A 17,781-nucleotide genomic window follows, 5' to 3' on the forward strand; every position below is an offset into this window, starting at 1 on the left:
TGATAGTAAAAATGGATGCCAATGCAAAATCTAAGTGCAAGCCCTCCCTGCCTGTCATAACATGCACCCCTCCTTTCTCTAGGAGAAGGAGAAGTGGTTTGGCTAAGTAACAACACAGTTCTTGGGCAGGTTTGGAGGGCTGAAGGGGGCTTTGTTTAGTAGTGGGGGTGAGCACCGGGCACAGTAGAGGGTGCAGCTCCTTCTTATAAGAAGGTGGTGCCTACAATGCAAGGTGGAATTGTGGGAGCCTCCAGAGACCCCGTAGCAATGGTGTGCTGGAAAACCAGCTCGTTGCAGGGGGCTTGGAGGGAGGGGGGGGGAAAGGCCTGATCTGTAGTGTTTGCTGATTCCTGTGGTGTAAATACCACCACCACGGCTGATTTCAAGCCCCGAATGTGATGGCACTGGACACGCAGCTGGGGAGAGATGTGTATGGTGGGCTCTCCCAGACACTACCTGGGGCCTCAACAGGCCACTACCCCCAAATCATCTCCTGTTGAACTGGATCAGAGAGGAAGATGCACTGTGTTCTTCCTACCCTCACAAGCCCCAGCTCGGCCGCCCTCTCCCCCCACCTGCCCAGATGTGCTGGCTGCAAGGGTCTCACATCCCCGAAGTCAGCCCCCTGCTCAAAGGATCAAAATCTTCTCTCAGTCTCCTCCGGCCCACCCTCTGCTGTCCTGTGCTGGTCAACACGATGACTTTTTCTTTTTTTTTTTCCAAATTTCTGATTTCCGTGATTGGAAAGAGTCATGCATTCACTAGGGAAGAACAGACTAGAGAGGAAGATGAAGAATAGACTTTTAAACACATCAAGTTTGTGAATCATCAGATGGAGATCAGAATATCTATGGACATGGGCTTCCCTGGTGGCACAGTGGTTAAGAACCCACCTGCCAATGCAGGGGACACGGGTTCGAGCCCTGATCCGGGAAGATCCCACATGCCGCACAGCAACTAAGCCCGTGCGCCACAACTACTAAGACTGTGCTCTAGAGCCCGTGTGCCACAACTACTGAAGCCTGCATGCCTAGAGCCCGTGCTCCGCAACAAGAGAAGCCACAGCAATGAGAAGCCCGTGCACCGCAACAAAGAGTAGCCCCCGCTCACTGCAACTAGAGAAAGCCCACACGCAGCAACGAAGACCAAATACAGCCAAAAATAAATAAATTAAAAAAAAAAAAAAAAGATCTATGGACACGCAGGTGTGGGCTTCTAGAAGGAGATGAGGGATGGAGGGAGGGTTGGAAAGTCCTCAGTATGTGTCAACAGTTGAAGTCAAAGGCAAAGATGACACTACCCACTGGGAGGGGGTTAAGAGTGAACAGATGAAACCCTGGGACATACCAACACCTGGATCAGGCAGAAGAACAAGATGACTTTGGTTCTATTTCCGGAAGAGAAAATTCCGTGGCTTACCCCTAACAAATGTTTAAAAATACGTTCCTAGCCTTGCCAACTGATTAAAGGTGAAAACACAGGGAACATTTCTGTTGCTAATTTGGCCCTTAGAAACCAAATGGCATAGCAAGGCAATTTAAGGCCAACCTCCCTGCTGTCCCAGACACGGACTTCTCTCCATGACTGTGCTTAGGATCTACGTGGGGGTGGTAGGACTGAGGGTGGCAACACCCTAAGGGGTGTTAGGAAAAGTGTAGAGGCAGTTTTTTTGGTTTCCACAATGAATGGGGGAGGGAATACCTTAGACATTAGACGCTTGGGGGTCCTCGCATCCTCCAAGGACAGGAAGTTCCACCCACCCAACATGCTGATGCTGATAACACCCTGGTGAGAAACACTGGCACATATGGAGGAGACAATGACATTGAAAGGAAATGGCGATAAGATGCCCCTAAGTATAAGTTACCCTCTTCCCGTTCCCCTCGCCCATTGTACTGGGTTGTGGACAGTCTCTTCCTGCAGACAATCCCGGTTATGATTGCACATAAATCTACTTTCTTGGCTTTCTCTGCAGGTAGAGGCTGCTCCTTGAGGCAACCGCCCACAAGTCCTCTGTGATGCATTCTCCAGGGATGAACTGGGACATCGCGATCATTTTCAAGAATCAGGTTCCAGTGCTGGGTGTCCCCAAATCCCAAGCAGTTATTTATTTTTTGAATTTATTTAAAAAAAAAAAAAGATAGAGGGTGGTTAGAAATGCTTGGCAGCCAACTCCTCCCTTTCTGGCGACTCAGAGCGCTGAGGTCTAGAGCCGTTCGAGGGAATGACAAAGGCAAGCGAAACGCACGTCTCACTGAACACAGAGTTGGGGAAAACTCTGCTGAAGGGAATGGGGCTCTGGGTGACCCCGCGGAAGGTGACCCATGCCTGCCACAAAGCCCGTGAGCTCACTGGGGGAAAGGACCATCCCTGGCTGGCGAGGAATCAGCACCGAAGAAGCCCTGAGCCCCTGATCGAGCCCTGAAAGCAGACCTGTTTTGGTCTGGATCTCTGCTCTGCACTAATGTTGCTTAACCTTGTGGAGTCCAGGTTTCCTGCAGGAACGTCCCCATCTCAGGGATGTAAAATTACAGTGCTGCCACACATACCGAGGAGTAAATGGTGGCTGTTACTAAAAATGACTCTCAAGTGTACCCTGCCACATTTGCTATTGCTGACACCCCAACATCTGCTCCCGGGGGTGGGGTGGGTCACAAGAGGAGCCTCCACGGAAACCTCCATGTTTCCCCGGGACTCAGAGAGTGGTCCACAGGATGCAAGCAAGGATGCCGACTGTGGCAAACACATGGTGCTTACTGTGTGCAGGCACTGCCCTAAGGACAACATTTACATCACCCATCCGACCCTCATTACCATCCCGTGAGTAGCACTATATTCAGCCCATTTAACAAACAGGGAAAGTGAGGCCCAGGGCTGTTAAACAGTTGGCTAGTTCATCCAGCTAGATGTCAGAGTGGGGACTCCTGAGTCTGTGCTCTCAGCCTTTAACCCATATTTTGCCTCTCAAAGCAAAGATGAGAGGGGAACCTTTAGGTAGATTTTGGGCTCTAACAGAGATGACGTACTATATTCACAGGCATTGAAATGACTTTCTTTGTCTCCTTACAAAAACCACAGGATAATGGTAAAATACTAAACGTAATATTCTCTCTTAAAAAAATCTAGACACCAAAAAACAAAGTGCAAATTAACGGAAGAAAAAAAAAAGGGAAAGCCAAACTGGGACCAGGCAAGAACCCACGCCACCCGGAATTCAAAATTCTGGTCTGGAAACAGCCACCCTTCCCTGAGATGTGTGGAGCTGCACCTCCTATATATATTCCTAATTATAAAAGTAGTCGAAACATATTACACCCATCCAATCCACCCAACCTCAGCTATCGTGTTGGGTGCTCTCCTTCCTGTCTTTTTTCTGGGCATTTACCCGTTGTTTCCAACCTGCCATAATAGACATCTGGGTTTGCACCCAGCATAGCAATCTGTTTTTAAATAAAAGGAAGGATCTTCCTAAGGGGTAGATGGGCAGTAAAACACAGCACAGTCCAAGGAAAAGCCTCGTCCCTCGGCCAAGGGTGACCCTCAGACCACTGGAGATCGTGGTTTGCAGTTGATTTTTGCTTAAAGATGAATAGACTGCACCTTCCCCTGGGTCACTGCTGTATAACAAGAGTTCCTGAGATGGTGAACAGCACTCCAAGAAAGTATGTGGCAATGGGATTGTCCAGAGTGCTACACTTGTGAGGGGGCTCCCCGTGTGCCAGCTGAGCCCACAAAACACCCGCAAGGACAATGCTGGGGCTCAGATCAGGACGATGGCGCCAGGAGTGGCAGGTGGGTTAAAATCCCACTCTGTGGAATTTGGGAAACCTGAGAATACCTGACTCAGCATGTTTATATACCTGCTAAGGTGTTAAGCCTAATAAGGTGTTTCTTTCTACCAGTGGACCATACTAGAGGCTAAATTATTAACTGTAAAAATGTGTGCTCATCCAGACTGTGGAAAGGCCAGATTTTGCTTCAGTTTCTTTCCACTATGGATGAATACTATAAAGGGGAATCAATTTAAAACAGCTCTTATATTGTGACAATTTGTCTATGAACGTAAGACTCCACACACGCTCAAATGTGGGGCTCCCTACTATAAAATCCAGCAAAAGTCAGAGGTTGCAAACCGGTGGCCTGAAGTTGTGTTTCATTTGGCTGAATATAGCTTCAAATAAAGTGAATTTTAAGATTAGGAGATTTTATGTGAAAGTGCATTATTGATTTGCTGACAGACTCATAGGCTCCCCCGCACCCCCCTTGTTTTGCCTGTAAACAAAAAGTTTTCTCTTGTTTTTCTAGTTCAAATTCTCCCTCACAATGAGACAGTCCGTGGTGGTACAGAGTAGGAGAATTCGAAGCCCAGAGTTAATTTAAGTCTTTCCTGTAAGAACGTGTGAATAAGGAGGGATCTCTTTCTAGAACCTCTAGATCAAAGGGGAGACTGAACCCCTGCAGTGGCCTGGGGGATCTCAGTGTTTATCAGTTCACAGGATCCAAAGCACAAAGGTGTGAAAATGAATTATCTTCCCCAGGTCAACTCTGAGCACTGGGGAAGAAATCATTCCAACCTACGTATGTGTCCCTTCTCACTCCCCCCTCAACCAGGACCAGGGGACCAGGGGACCACTATGAAAATTCAAACTTTCAGTAGCTGTGAAAGTTACTGTGATTATAAGACATTATAATCCGTCCCCCAGGCACTTTTCAATTTATATGGCAGGATCTTTGTAGGATACCCCAAGCTTATTCTGGACAATACCTTTTCAATGAGCACTTAACTGAGTAATTTTTTTTTTATTTCTATAAAGTTTGTGTTTTGAAAAATTATTACATGATTATTATAGGAAATTTGGAAAAAATACAGTAATGTTTAAAGAAGAGTGTTAATTAAAAAAGCAAAATCCAAAGACACCACTGTTACCCTTTTCTTTCCATGCATTTTAAAAAGACATAGCTGAGATTATAATGTGCACATAATTTATCTTCTGCTTTGAAGCCCAGGAACATCCTAAGCAATAAACTCCTGTTACTAAAACCTCTTCAAAAACATTTTCACGGCCCCAAACCACTCTATTTTATAGCTTCTGTCAATTTACTAGACTTCACTGTTGGTCATTCAATGTTTCCAATTTTTATTACTGTATTATAAATAACACTGCAATGGACATCTTTGTGCATAGAACTTTTTTCTCTGGGTTTCTTCCATTTTTCAGGATAGAGTCACAGACATAGAATCCCTAGCTTAAAGGGTGTGACTATTTTGAAGTCTCTCTATGCTATGATGTGGGCTGGAAAGGTACACCTTCATTTACTTATTTTTGTCATGTTTCCTCAAACCTTAGAGCAACAATGTTTGATACACTGAAGCACAAGTGATATCTTTGAGCTCGAAACATTAAGAAAGAAAGAAAGAAGCAGAGTCAGCTTTCTCATTTCCCCTCTACTTCACAGTGGGGAGGGGGCAGGTATTACAAAGCGGGTAGGAGGAGGGAAACCAGGCATAGCGACTGCAAAGAGGCCAATGATTTCCAAGTCTCGATACAGAAGAAGAAATCAGAGAGGTAGCCAATGTGTTCATGCAAATCGATATGCAAACCACAGCACAGGACCAGTGCCTTTTGGTACTACCTGTGTGTCCAAAGCCTCTTTTGTTCATCCTCATAGTTTACAAGGGAAAAAACAGAATCTTTCACATAAAAACAGAGCATTTCAGACCACAATTTCTCACCTTTCGGAGTCTTGTGAGGAGACCTGCTACGTGTTCATGCTGTTCCGATTTAGCAAGATCTTCTGCTGTCTTTCCATCCTGTTGGAGAAAAACGATTAGTATTTTCCTTCACGACAGAGAGCTGTGTTTTCCATACACCAGTACTGCCATCTGAGGCAGAAACAGTGTGACAGGCATCAGAAGCAAATAAGGTGGACAAGACACCATGTCCTGGATTATTTCCCTTTCTGTGGAATCCTTATTTCACTTGATTGTCCAAAAAAAGGAAGATAAGAAGTAGAAAAAACCGTGCATCGGTGCTTTGAGGTCCAATGGCGAGACGTCTCAGGCCCACAGGCTTTAATCAAACTGGGCACCTCGTCAGCGGGCAGATTACCCTGCGTCCTGAGCCTCCTCTCTTCAGTTAGGCCAACGATAAAGATTGTCATTTGCTGGCAAATTCTAGTTAGTGGAAGCTAACGTCTTAAAATCCTTCCTTGGACAATCTGCAGCACTCCTATCAAGCTAGCTACTGGTAATTACTGTGCGTTTCAAAGAAAAGGCTGAGTTTTACAATTTTGATCTGAAGATTTTTGGTGAACATAAAAGGAGGAAATAAGGGTCCACAGCACTTTGGTGTTTGCTTTTTAATTAGAGAATTTTCACAGGGCTGCAGTTTCACACTGAACGAATTCCTTTCTGTTTCCAGGCCGTGAACATGCACGATGATGGCTAACATTTATTGAGCGCCTCCTAATAATCTCAGTGCATCGTGTGCAGTAACCTCAGAGCCACTCCAGGGCGGCAGGAACGCGGGCTGTTCACTCACTACCGAGGAGGGAACCGAGGCTGAGGGATCTTTCTGCTGCAGTTTTAGGAATTATTACAAATTTAAAAGTAGAAAAGATGAGAGGCAACTTCAGAAGAAATAAAAGCAATATTTTTTTAAATAAAAGACTAAGGGGCCTTTGGCCCATCTCTCAGTGTTCACCAGTGACAGTTAAAGTTCTATTCCCCGGGGAGGCTGGGGGAATGCCCGGATCTGACTGACAGCACACCTGCCAATCTCTCAACCCAGGTCACAATCCCTACCGTCAGATCAGCTTTTCTCAGCCTCGGCACTACTGACATTTTGGCCAGGACGACCCTCTGCTGTGGAAGGCTGTCCCGGGCGCTGTGGGATGGCTAGCAGCACCTTGGCCTCCATCACCAGACACCAGTAGCATTCCCCTTCCACGAGTTGTGACAACCCCGTGTTTCTGGACATTGCCAAACGTCCCCTGGGGGGTGAAACTGCCCAGCTGAGAACCACAGCCGTAGGCTGTGGTCGAAGCTCAGGTGGGCACTCTGGAGGAGGCGTGCTTTACAGTCATGCCACCCACCTCTCTCTGCCCCCCTCAAGTCCTGAAATGGCTCCAACGGGCAGACGAAAGCTTCTGGTTTGCTTTGGGGTGAATTAGGTAATTTGTCAGGCACCACATCCAAACCAGGGATGCATGCCAAACTGTCTAGATCCTTCCTGACATGATAAGAACAGGCCTTGGTTCCCAAATCTCACAGCACATTGGAATCACCAGGGTCTTTAAGAACTCCTGCTGCCGGGCTCCCACCCGTATGCTCTGCTTCTACCTTTCTGGGGTGCGATCTGGACATTAGGGTTTGAAAGCCCTCCCAGGTGATTCTATTGTGCAGCGAAGTTTTGGGACCATTGCCTTAGTTGGAAGAAATCTGAGCTTCGACTTAAATTTTCTGTCCTCTGGTGTGACTGGCCATGAATTTCCCTTGAAGACCTCAGATCTGCATAGCACACAGACAGAGGATGTTCACTGGCAAAGTTACTCTCCACTGTTAAGTCTCTCAAATGGCAGGAAAACAGCCATCAATAACAATTCCTTACGTTTGCACAGCACTTCACAGTTTGCAAAACATGTTGCTCTAAAGGACACTGTTTGGGCTTCCAAAAGAAATGTCTGCCAGTGTAGTAGAAAGAGTTTGAACTTTGGAGTGAGAAGGACCCAGGTTTAAGTCCGGATTCTGCCCCTCCCCAGCTGTGTGGTCAGTCACTCGGTCTCCCGAAGCCTGGGTTTCTTCATCTACAGCATGAGAAATGACACCCTGACTGCATAGGTTCTTGAGCAGATTAGAGAAAACCAAATGGAAAGAACCGACAAAGTACCAGGCACAGAAAAAGCAAGCAGCAGTAATCATCAAAAAAAAAAAAAAAAAAAAAGAGCTGAGAGTGTCCCAAAACTCCCTGACTTTCTGTCCAAGAGGGAAAAGGGTAGGAGCTGGATCTCTTCATTCTGGCCCTGTGCCACCATGGACCCCTGAGCAAGTTGCCAGCTCTGCAGCTGGCCCGCGAGCGATCCTAGCACTCACTGCCCTGCTTGTCACACACAGTGGTCTGGGAGGTCTCACTGAGAAGGCAATATTTGAGTCAAAACCTGAAGGAGGTGAGTGAGCAAGACATTTGGATACCTGAGGAAGTCTTGCAAAGAACAGCAAGTGCAAAGGCCCTGAGGCAGCAGGATGACTCTCATGTTTGAAGAATATCAAGGAAGCTCGTGTGACTGGTGCAGGTGGAGCAAGGGGAGGAGGAGGAGAAAGACATGGGGACAGGGAGGCAATGTGGATCTTTAGGGACATCCCCATCACGAGGACTTTTACCCTGAAGGAAGCTCTGAACAGATGAGGGACATGATCTGACATATGTCTGCACAGGGCCAGGCAGGCTGCTGTGTGAGGAACAGACTGTGGACAGGGCAGGATGGGAGCAGGGACACCAGTTAGGAGACGAGGACAAGTTACACGTGATCATGGCCAAGGGCACACAGCCTCATGGGAGAATCAGCGGTCAATCCCAACAGAGCAAGAAAGGGGGCAAATAACACCCACTGAAGGGGACTGGGAAAGAGGAGGCGTCCTGGGGTTCCAGTTGAATACTGGAAGATGACAAGGAGTTAGTGTCCCGGAATCTTCCTGACACCAATATCACGCACTACTATGTGCCTGGGTGCCCACTAGGCACTGAAAGGCTCTCCCTGTGAAGGCAGAAGCATGTCTTATTGCCTCACGGCAGGGGTATGTGTGTGTACGTGGGGGCACTATGTGCAAGGGGTGGGGCTGGAAACAGAGGAGGCTCCAGAGGGAAGGAACAGCATGTGCCAACTGGATGAGGTGGGAATGAGCGAGGTCCCAGGACCTGCAAATAGTCCCACTCAGTTTGGTCTAGCCAAGGGGGTGCATGGTGAAGAGTGATGTGGGCAGTGGGCAGGGACCAGGCCATGGAGGGCACATCCTGAAGGCAACGGAGCCCCGGGATGATTTGCAACTGGAGTCCACTGCAGACTGGCTTTTCCAGAAGGATGAATGTGGTGCTGGGTCGGAACTGTCAGGAGGGCCATGAGGCTACAGGTGAGGGACCAGTTCCGAGGCAGAGCTGGTCCTGGGGGAAATACACAGTGAGATCTTAACCAAGTGGAGGCAGAGGACAAAGAGCTGTGAGTTCGAGAAGAATCCAGGATGTGGCCACCAGCGTGATGCCAGGGAAGAGAGCATCCACGTTTCCTGGACCAGACGACTGGATGTACGCAGAAGGCTTTTGCAAAGGGCAGACACTGAGGGAGGAGAGCAGACCCGGAGGGAGAGGATGCAGCATGGAGGTGGGGGACCTTCCAGAGGTGGTGTCCACCAGGCTGGGTCCCAGCGCAGTGCTCAGGGGACAAGTGGGGCTGGAGACCCGGACGTGGGCCTGAGTTCTCAGGTGCAGCTGCAGCCTTGGGGCTGGTGGGAGGAGCAGGGGGCAGAGAGCGGGAGGGCAGCCGGCCAGGGGGGTGGAACAGCAGCAAGAAGACTTGGAGCTGGAGGAGGGCAGCAGAGATGGGAGGGGAAGCAGGGGCAAGTAGGATCTTCTTATCCAAGGCCAGAGAGAGTGTCAAGGAAGTGCCGTGTCCTGGAGAGATAACTAGACATAACTGCTGGCCCTTAGGTGAGAAAGACAACAGAGAAAGGTAAGGAAGGAAGTGATTATAGTACAACAAAAGTCAGAGTGGGGCTTCCACTGGGGGCAGGGGTGGGGGTGAGCTGCAGCTGGGACAGGCCACCAGGGGTTTCTGGGGTGGCCTCGAAAATTCTACCTCTTGACCTTAGTGGGGTTACAAAGGTGTTTGTCAAATCCACCAAGTTTTACTTTTGCTCATGTCCTTTCCTTAAAAAAAATGTTTTATTTTACAATAAAAAAGTTTTGAAGGCGAGGTGACTGGGGCTTCTGCAGAGTCGAGGGAACTCCGGGAGTCGAGGACAGACTGTGGTGGGCGGAGGAGAGGTGGGAGGGAAGGAAAAAGAGGATCAGACCTTCAGAAGACTCTTCTCAGTTATCCCGGCTGAGGACAGACTGGGAGAGGGAGGGTAACAGCTAGAGGCGCTAGGGTCGAGGGAGGTGGTGCCCGATGGGAAGAACCCTGCGGTCAGGCAGAGGGGAAAAGCTGGCCCACGAAGAGGGCTGGGCTGTGCCGTCCAATAAGGCGGCAGCCCAGCCCACACGCGGCTCTGCGGGGCTGGAAACGAGGCCGAGCTAAGATGTGCTGTGGGTATAAAACGTACCCGGATTTCGAAGACTTCAATCAAAGAACTGGAAGTATCTCAATAATTTATAAATACTGATTACAAGTCAAAATCATAACATTTTGCACGTTATTGTGCAAAATACATTACTTTATATGTTACTTTTAACATATTAAAATATATTAGTGAAATGAATTTCCTGTTTCTTTTTCCGTGTCAGATGTGGCTACTAGAAAGTCTAGTATGACACAGGCAGCAAGCTGTCCTTCCATGGAGCCGGCCTCAGCCCGCAGCACGGCGCCTCTGTGATGACCCGCACCCTGCGCGGAGCCCACGTGGCTTTCCCGCCCTAGGAGACCCCCGTCTCCACCATGCCTGTTGGGGGGGCCATGCACGTCCAGCCCCACCAAGCCCCACCTTGGCCAGGCCAGTCCGGGCCGTGCTCCAGCTCAGCCAGGCCAGGGCCTTCCTTCTGTCTCCACTCTCTCTGCGGAGTGCTCCTGACACCCCTGGAAACGTCCCTGGGGACTCTGGCTCTTAATTCTCACAGGTCCCATCCAGTAACTGTATATTTACTGCTGTGACCCCTGGGTCTGACTCTCTCCCGTTAGACTAGAGTTTCCCGAGGGAGGGGCAGCTTGCCTGACTTGGCCCCTCTGTGTTCCCTGTTCTGTGCCTGGTGCACAGTGTACGCTCAGTATCTGCTGAATGAATAAACGACTGAGGTCCCATGAGGTGGACCCATAGGGACCAGGGAGGAGCGTCTGCAGTGAGCTGGGAAGGGTGGGGAGCAGGAGTTACACCCGAGGGCCTCTTGAGGGGGCGGCCAAAGGCAAGGGGAGATGACCGTGGGCTCACAGTGGTCAGGGGGCAGCCCAAGGACCCAGCAGAGGCCGAAGGTCACACATTTGAGAGGTTCCGGCCCACACTGCCAGGTGGGCAGGAGCAGCTGCTGGCCTCTTCACAGCCATCTTCGACAGTTTACTTTTTATGAGGCAACATCTGTAACAAAAAAATACTTCTCCCCATCAAAATGTACATCGGTGCTCTACCGTGGAGTAGCTGGACTGAGTGCCAAGACATGGATGGTCAGGGTTTGAAAATGGCACGTCAGGTCATTGCACGGCGGCAGGTGGGCTTGTGATGGGCGAGGAGGTGCCCTAAGAAGGGACAATCCCAGGTAGAGTGCTGGTAAGCACTGGGCCTGCAGAAGAGCCCAGCTCGAGGCTCAACACTGCAGAGAACAGACCCACTGCTTGTGGGGAGGGAATCACATACTTGTCACATTAGCGCAGCCAGGGAGGCAATGTCCTAGGCCAAGAGCCAGTACCCTTTTTCTGTCAAGGGCCAGGTAGCAGATGTCTGGGGCTCTGAGGACCATAGGGTCTCTGTTGCAATTGCTCGTCTGTCCTTGTAGAGTGAAAATGGGCACAGACAATGTGTAAACAATGGGCGTGGCTGTGTCCCAGTAAAACTTTATTAAAAGAAGTAGGCAGCAGGCTGAATTTGGCCCATGGTCCATAGTTTGCCAACCCCTGTATGACTCTCCAGCCTCAGAGCCCTGATTTTCCCAAGGTTGGCCACCATATTTCAAGACTCCGATGGGTCTCCTTAGAGAAACACTTTATGTCAGCAAAGTTCTAGTGAGTTTTAGGAATCTCCCACATGAGCAAATGGAGACTCAATCCACTGTTGGGCCTGAAACAACTCAAATGATAATGTTTCACTGCAGCAGTAAAACAGCAACCTTATCTCTTAGCGGACATATTTTTCCTCTTTGGTATTTCTTGAAATGTGAATCAAAGGGTTTCTTCTGCAGGGAGGTACCAGGTCTGGAACGGGGAATGTCGGGAGCAAGACACTTAAAGAAATGAGATTTAAAGAAATCTCATTTTAAAATATGTCGTGGGCCTAAGAGCAAAGCTGGACTTTTTAAAAAAGAGAGAACAGCTCTTGTCACCTGTTCTCTCCACGCTGGGGGGCCTTCCTCCTCCCTCCCTGTAAGGAGGGGGCACGTTTAGAAAAGATAAACACACAGTCTAATAGAAAACACAACGGCCTGTTGTGTAACACAGGAAACGAAAAGGCCAGTGGGAAACAGCAGGTGTTCCTGGCAGTGAAGTCCTGGTGGAAGAAGAGGATGAGGCATTATCGGGCTCTTAACCCGGGTTTGTGTGGGCAAATGTTTACGTAACTGCAGTGGAGGAGCTGAAGCTTAACGGCAGCCTGTCTGCTCTGGAGTGCAGTTGCCAAGCAATACCTTTCCCCTTGTGCCCTCGAGGCCTGAGGGGTTTGCAGTTGCTTTCTCCTGCCAGAGGGCTACTCACCGAAGTCAGCGCCTCCACGTTGGCGCCCGTCAGACAGAGGTAGCGGACCACGTCCAGAATCCCGTTGTTGGCTGCAAGGTGCAGAGGCGTCCGTCCATACTGGAAGAGACAAGAAAGACCCAGGAGAGTCCTCACGGCTGCTGCTGAGGATGACATTTATGGAGTGACCTCACAGGGCCATCATGGTGTAGGGATCTGGGATCCTCCAAGAAGAAATAGGAGGCGAGGTCTCCCTTCTCCAGAAACTTGCCATCTCCTCGGGGAGGCAAGCCAAGCAAAACATTTTCAAGTATTTCTCATTTAAAAGAGTAACTTTAAAATAAAACTTCAAAGGATGAAAGAGTGGGAGGCTTATCATAAGATAACTAAATTAAGTCTCCTGCTGCGCCAGCAGAAAGGAGGCATGAGTCAGGGCTCAAGGGCCCCAAAGTTCCGGAAAGATCTGCACCACAGTTCAAATTTAGATATAGCAAAGGAAAAAGGCATGGAAGCACAGCCACTGAAGACACTCTAATGAGGCGAAATTCCAAGGCCATACCCACCATTTTTTATGCCTATGGGTTCCCAAACCCAAGGCATCTGGAGGCACTACAGTGAACTCATGGGGCGCTGAGGAACATTTTAAATTTTTGATGGAACCAGCAGGTTCAGACACCAGAGAAACTAGTAGCTCCAGGTAGTTCAAAGTCTCAAAGTAGCTGGTACTGCCTTCCCTTCAATGACATCATGTATGCACAGCAGAGGGTTGGTCGCTGCTGTGATAAGAGGCAAGTATCTTGAGAAAATCCATGTAGAACAGGATATAAGGGTGGTGGTGTCCACTCTGAGTCCAAGGTTTGAGGAGTTATGAGGTGACCAACAAGCATACACATACCATTAATACACAACTGGGGTTAATTAAGAATGAAATAAAAATAGTTTCCTTTCAATTTATGTGGATCATTTATTCCCACAGCTACTAAGTTGTTAGGACATAAATACTAGGTTGTTTGGATTGAACAACTTAATAAACAGAACTTTAGGTATTTCTTTTGCTCGGGGGAGCCATGAAAAAGATTACTAAGACACTATGGAAGTTATGAACTGAGCAAGTCTGGGTGTCTCTGCTTTATGCTTTTTATGTGCAAATACAGGTTTCTGTTAGGAAGTTAACACATGCTCAGGTAGAATATCCAAACAACACAGAAGGATATATGGTAGAAAAATGAAGCCTCCCTCCCCCTCCCCCTCCCCCCAATTCCCCTACTCAGAACTAGCCCTACTCAAACCTTCCAGGCTTTTCTCTATGAATCCATAAATGGAGAGAAATAATCTGAAAAGCCAAGACATTAATCACACTCCACCTTCTATTCTGTCCCTTGCTTTTTTCACCTAACAATAGATTGTGAATAATTTTTCCTGTCTATAAGGAAATCTATTACATTCTTTCAGATACCTGAATAATATTCAATATACGGCTATATCATAACTCATTTAGCCAGCCTGCTGAGGATGGACACTTAAGGTGGTTCCATTTCTTGCGATTATAAATAACGCTGCAATGTATGTGCATATTTATGTTTTGTTTACTGTTAGCTTCTAGAGTGATTTAGAAAGCAGATACGAAGCTTTCAAATACCCTAGAGTTAAAGTGAGAAGGAAAGGAGGAGGTTTGGAAGACCTGGAGGAAGGGTTTGGATTTCTGTGTAAGGAAGATAGTCTTGGTTACAGGATGCATAGTTTTATAGAAGGGAAGAAGGTCAATGAAGAGGCGTGTGATGAATAAAAGGGACTAGGAGAGTTTACACTTTTGATGGCCCCCAATGATTGACAGAACAAAACCCAAACTCCTTAGCATTACATTCAAGGTCTTTCACCATCTGGATTCAGTGCCCCTTTCTAGCTGCCTCCCTCCTCTTCTTGAAATATGCTTTCCCCTCTTCTTCATCTGTCCAAGTCCTACTCATTTAAAATGATCACCTCTGAAAAGCTTTTCCCGGTTTCTTTAATGTCCAGATGTCCATGTTTCTGGAGCACCTGTACCTCTATCACAGCAGTGATTGCAATATGAGATGCTGTTATATTGAAATGTCTGTGTGTCTGTCCAAAAGCAGCCTGAGGGCAAGAACCATTCCCTGCCGTCCATACCCTGCCTACCCCTACTCCCCACCTGCACCTGGCACAGTGTTGTCACAGAAGGGCATTCATCAATGCTTGGCAGGCACGGAATTCTCTTGCAGGCTCCTGGATGTGTGTGCGCATCTGTGTGTGTGTGCATGCACACACACGTGTGTATCGACATGCTTTTTCTACTTTCGCTGAGAAGAAGAGCCAATCCAGAAAGGAACAAAGGGTTAAGGGCCGTGCACTCTGCATCATCTAGTTCCTCTCCTCTCCCGCATTTCCCGATGTGGTCGAGTAAATAGCCACTCTCCGGATTTTCACATGAGAAGAATGCAGACAAAGACATGTCTGTTTCACTGCAATGAGCGTCAAAAATAGTGACAAGTTCCTGTCACATACTGCTGACAGGGGTAGTATCTGAATGACCATTTTTATCTCTGGGGGAATTGAGTCCAGGTAAGGAAAAGGCAGGACACACCATGGGAAAGGAGTGACAGTCTGCCTGTGGGACACGGGCCGTCACTGTGCCATGTCCACGCTGACAGCTGGTTACTGGGGTGAGACCATGTAAAGCCAGATGTGCTTTCTGGAGAAATAATGCCTTTCTCTTACTTTTCTGTGCATCTTTTAAGCTCCTCTACAGCCCCAATCATGTTTCCTAAAATAAATAGCTAAAAAATGAACAGGAAAACAAGCTGACACCAACCCTTCTGAAAAAGGCGTGAGACCCACAAAGTTACAGTGTACAATGGCCAAGTCAAAGGTATTCAAATGAGTGCCACGAGGTTCCTAAAGCTGCTTTTTATTCATTTAAAGACTCCTGGAAGGAAAGCCAAGGTCTTGATGCTGCTTAATATTACATTTAGTTTCCTCCTTAAGCCACTTATATAACTGACTTGGCAAGGTTAGAATAGGATAAACTAAGAAAGCAACCAGCAGCTAATGGATAAGACCTAGTATATTGGCTTTTCATATTTCCAGAATATGAAGATTACCAATTTCAATTCCCATTAGAATTAATCACATAATATGCAAGAGGACTATTTTTTTGGATAGAAGCATCATTTTCCAGTTGTTTCAGATATTAATTCTTTTTACCTCAAACAAATCATAATAAAATTCTGCTGGTATCATGTCTACCATTTATAAACAAACATTTCCTGCAATTAAAAAATTAATTCTACTTGGACTTTGTTTTTAACATAATCGTAACAGAATAGTGCTTGCCTTTCATACAGTTACAGGGCTGAAACCACATGAATATCCAACTGTTCTATCATATTTGGTAATGAAAATCTAGATGGTATTCAGGGAAAAGAGAAGGTGTTAGCTAATTTCTAGGAGTCAGCATATGGGGATTTTTATTTCTTTATCATTCACCAAATGATAGTATCCTCTTGGTCTTACCAAACTTATTAAGCACAAAAAAGATGTTATGAACTTTTGACCATAAAACTCTCAGTGGGGGAAACTGAAGAAATCTGGCCCTAGGAATTTCAATCACATCATAACTCATTAGGTGTTTCCTGAAGACTTAGTGCTCCAGGAAGATGCCCCAATTTGTACCATGTTCTCTGACTCCTCTACAGGAGGGGACGCGCATGCGTGCGCACGCAGGCACACACGCACGCACACACACACACACACACACACACAGGCACACACACTCTCTCTCTCTCTCTCTTTCTCGATGCCCATAAATGGTAAGCCGGGCTCAGTAGGAAGTACTTATTAATGTAATTTTCTGTTACTCTAGGAAATTATTCAAAAGTCGGATGTAAAATATACTTAAAGTGGAGAGCCCTATAAAAAGGAACAGGTTCATATAAGCAATACTGACTTCGAACAATGAAAAGATGCAGAGAGAAACTTGCCCAAACCTGGAAACACGTGGACAGACAGACACAGACAGACTCTGCAGGGATCTTCCTTCCAGCTTTACCTTGTTGGAGAGATCCAAATTGCAGCTGGCTTCACAGAGGGCCACCACAATCGGCACGTTGCCGTCTTTGCAGGCCACATGGAGGGGGGTGTTGCCATGCCTGTCTTGGAAATCGACGGAACAGCCCTGGCTGATGAGAGTCTGGATGACCTCCATCTGACATCGTCTCACAGCAAGATGAAGAGCTATGTGTCCGTCCTGCAACAAACACCAGGGGCCGTGAGCGCTTTCGCTTGGGCATGTGGGCCTGGCCGCTTGCCTTTCCAGCTGCACTGGGCCAGGTTTAATTGGCAATGGGACCGTTACTGCAAAGCCTGAAGGAGGATTAAAACCGTGAACTTTACTCCTGGTGGGGTCGGGGCGAGGCCCCATACATATCACTCTGAATAATCACAGACCAAGCTGACCGTCAGCTTAATTAACCTAGGCTTGGCCAGTACATTCGGGTAGGAAGAGTCCACACTCCTTTCTGTCTCTGAATTTATAGGACTTAAGTTATTTTTGGTACTCCAATGGCCTGTTTTATCAAGTATTTGAAAAACACTTTTCAAAACATTTGCTCAGCAATCTTTACTAACTTCCTAAGTAGAAAGTTTATTATTTTATTTTACAGCAGGAGAAACTGAGAGAGCAAGGCGACTGGCTGTCATGTATATGAGCATCAGCCCGGGATTCATTCCACCTGCTATAGAACCCCCGGTGAAGAAACGTGTTGAGTTTTAGGAGCTGGGTAGAGGGAGTTTGGAAACATTTCTGTAACGTACTTGTTCTAGGGTTGCTCAGTGTTAGCACTACTGACATTTGGGACCTGTCCTGGGAATTGTAGGCTGTTCAGCAGCACCATTGGTCTTTATCTTCTAGATTCCCCACCCTGGCTGTGACAACCAAAATATGTCTCCAGCCACTACCAGTGTCTCCTGGGGGCAAGGTCACCCCACTTGAGAACTACTTCTCTGTACCCAGAAAATACTCCACAAGTGGCAGTTCCTAAATTAACCACAGTGTGCCAGATCTAACTATACATAGCAACATCACAGCCTCATTGTAAGTACAAGTTCACAATAAGAACAGATTATGCTGAATTTGCTTAATTAAAAAGGAAAACCTGGCCTGGAATTGAGATTGCCAAACAA

General features: G+C 47.4%; 1 protein-coding gene across 7 annotated transcripts in view; it reads right to left on the reverse strand.

Moving 5' to 3' along the window:
- DAPK1 (death associated protein kinase 1) overlaps positions 1–17,781 on the reverse strand; it is a 211,395-nt gene that overhangs the window by 33,033 nt on the left and 160,581 nt on the right. For all 7 annotated transcript variants that reach the window (XM_036856617.1, XM_036856619.1, XM_036856615.1 and 4 more), the window contains 3 exons: positions 16,649–16,846; positions 12,604–12,702; positions 5,735–5,812 (listed from right to left, as the gene is read on the reverse strand). In XM_036856617.1, the coding sequence (XP_036712512.1) occupies positions 5,735–5,812; positions 12,604–12,702; positions 16,649–16,846 (375 nt within the window). The remainder of the gene's footprint in view (positions 1–5,734; positions 5,813–12,603; positions 12,703–16,648; positions 16,847–17,781) is intronic.

This window comes from Balaenoptera musculus, chromosome 6 (genome assembly GCF_009873245.2).
Source record: "Balaenoptera musculus isolate JJ_BM4_2016_0621 chromosome 6, mBalMus1.pri.v3, whole genome shotgun sequence".
Taxonomy (NCBI): Eukaryota; Metazoa; Chordata; class Mammalia; order Artiodactyla; family Balaenopteridae; genus Balaenoptera; species Balaenoptera musculus.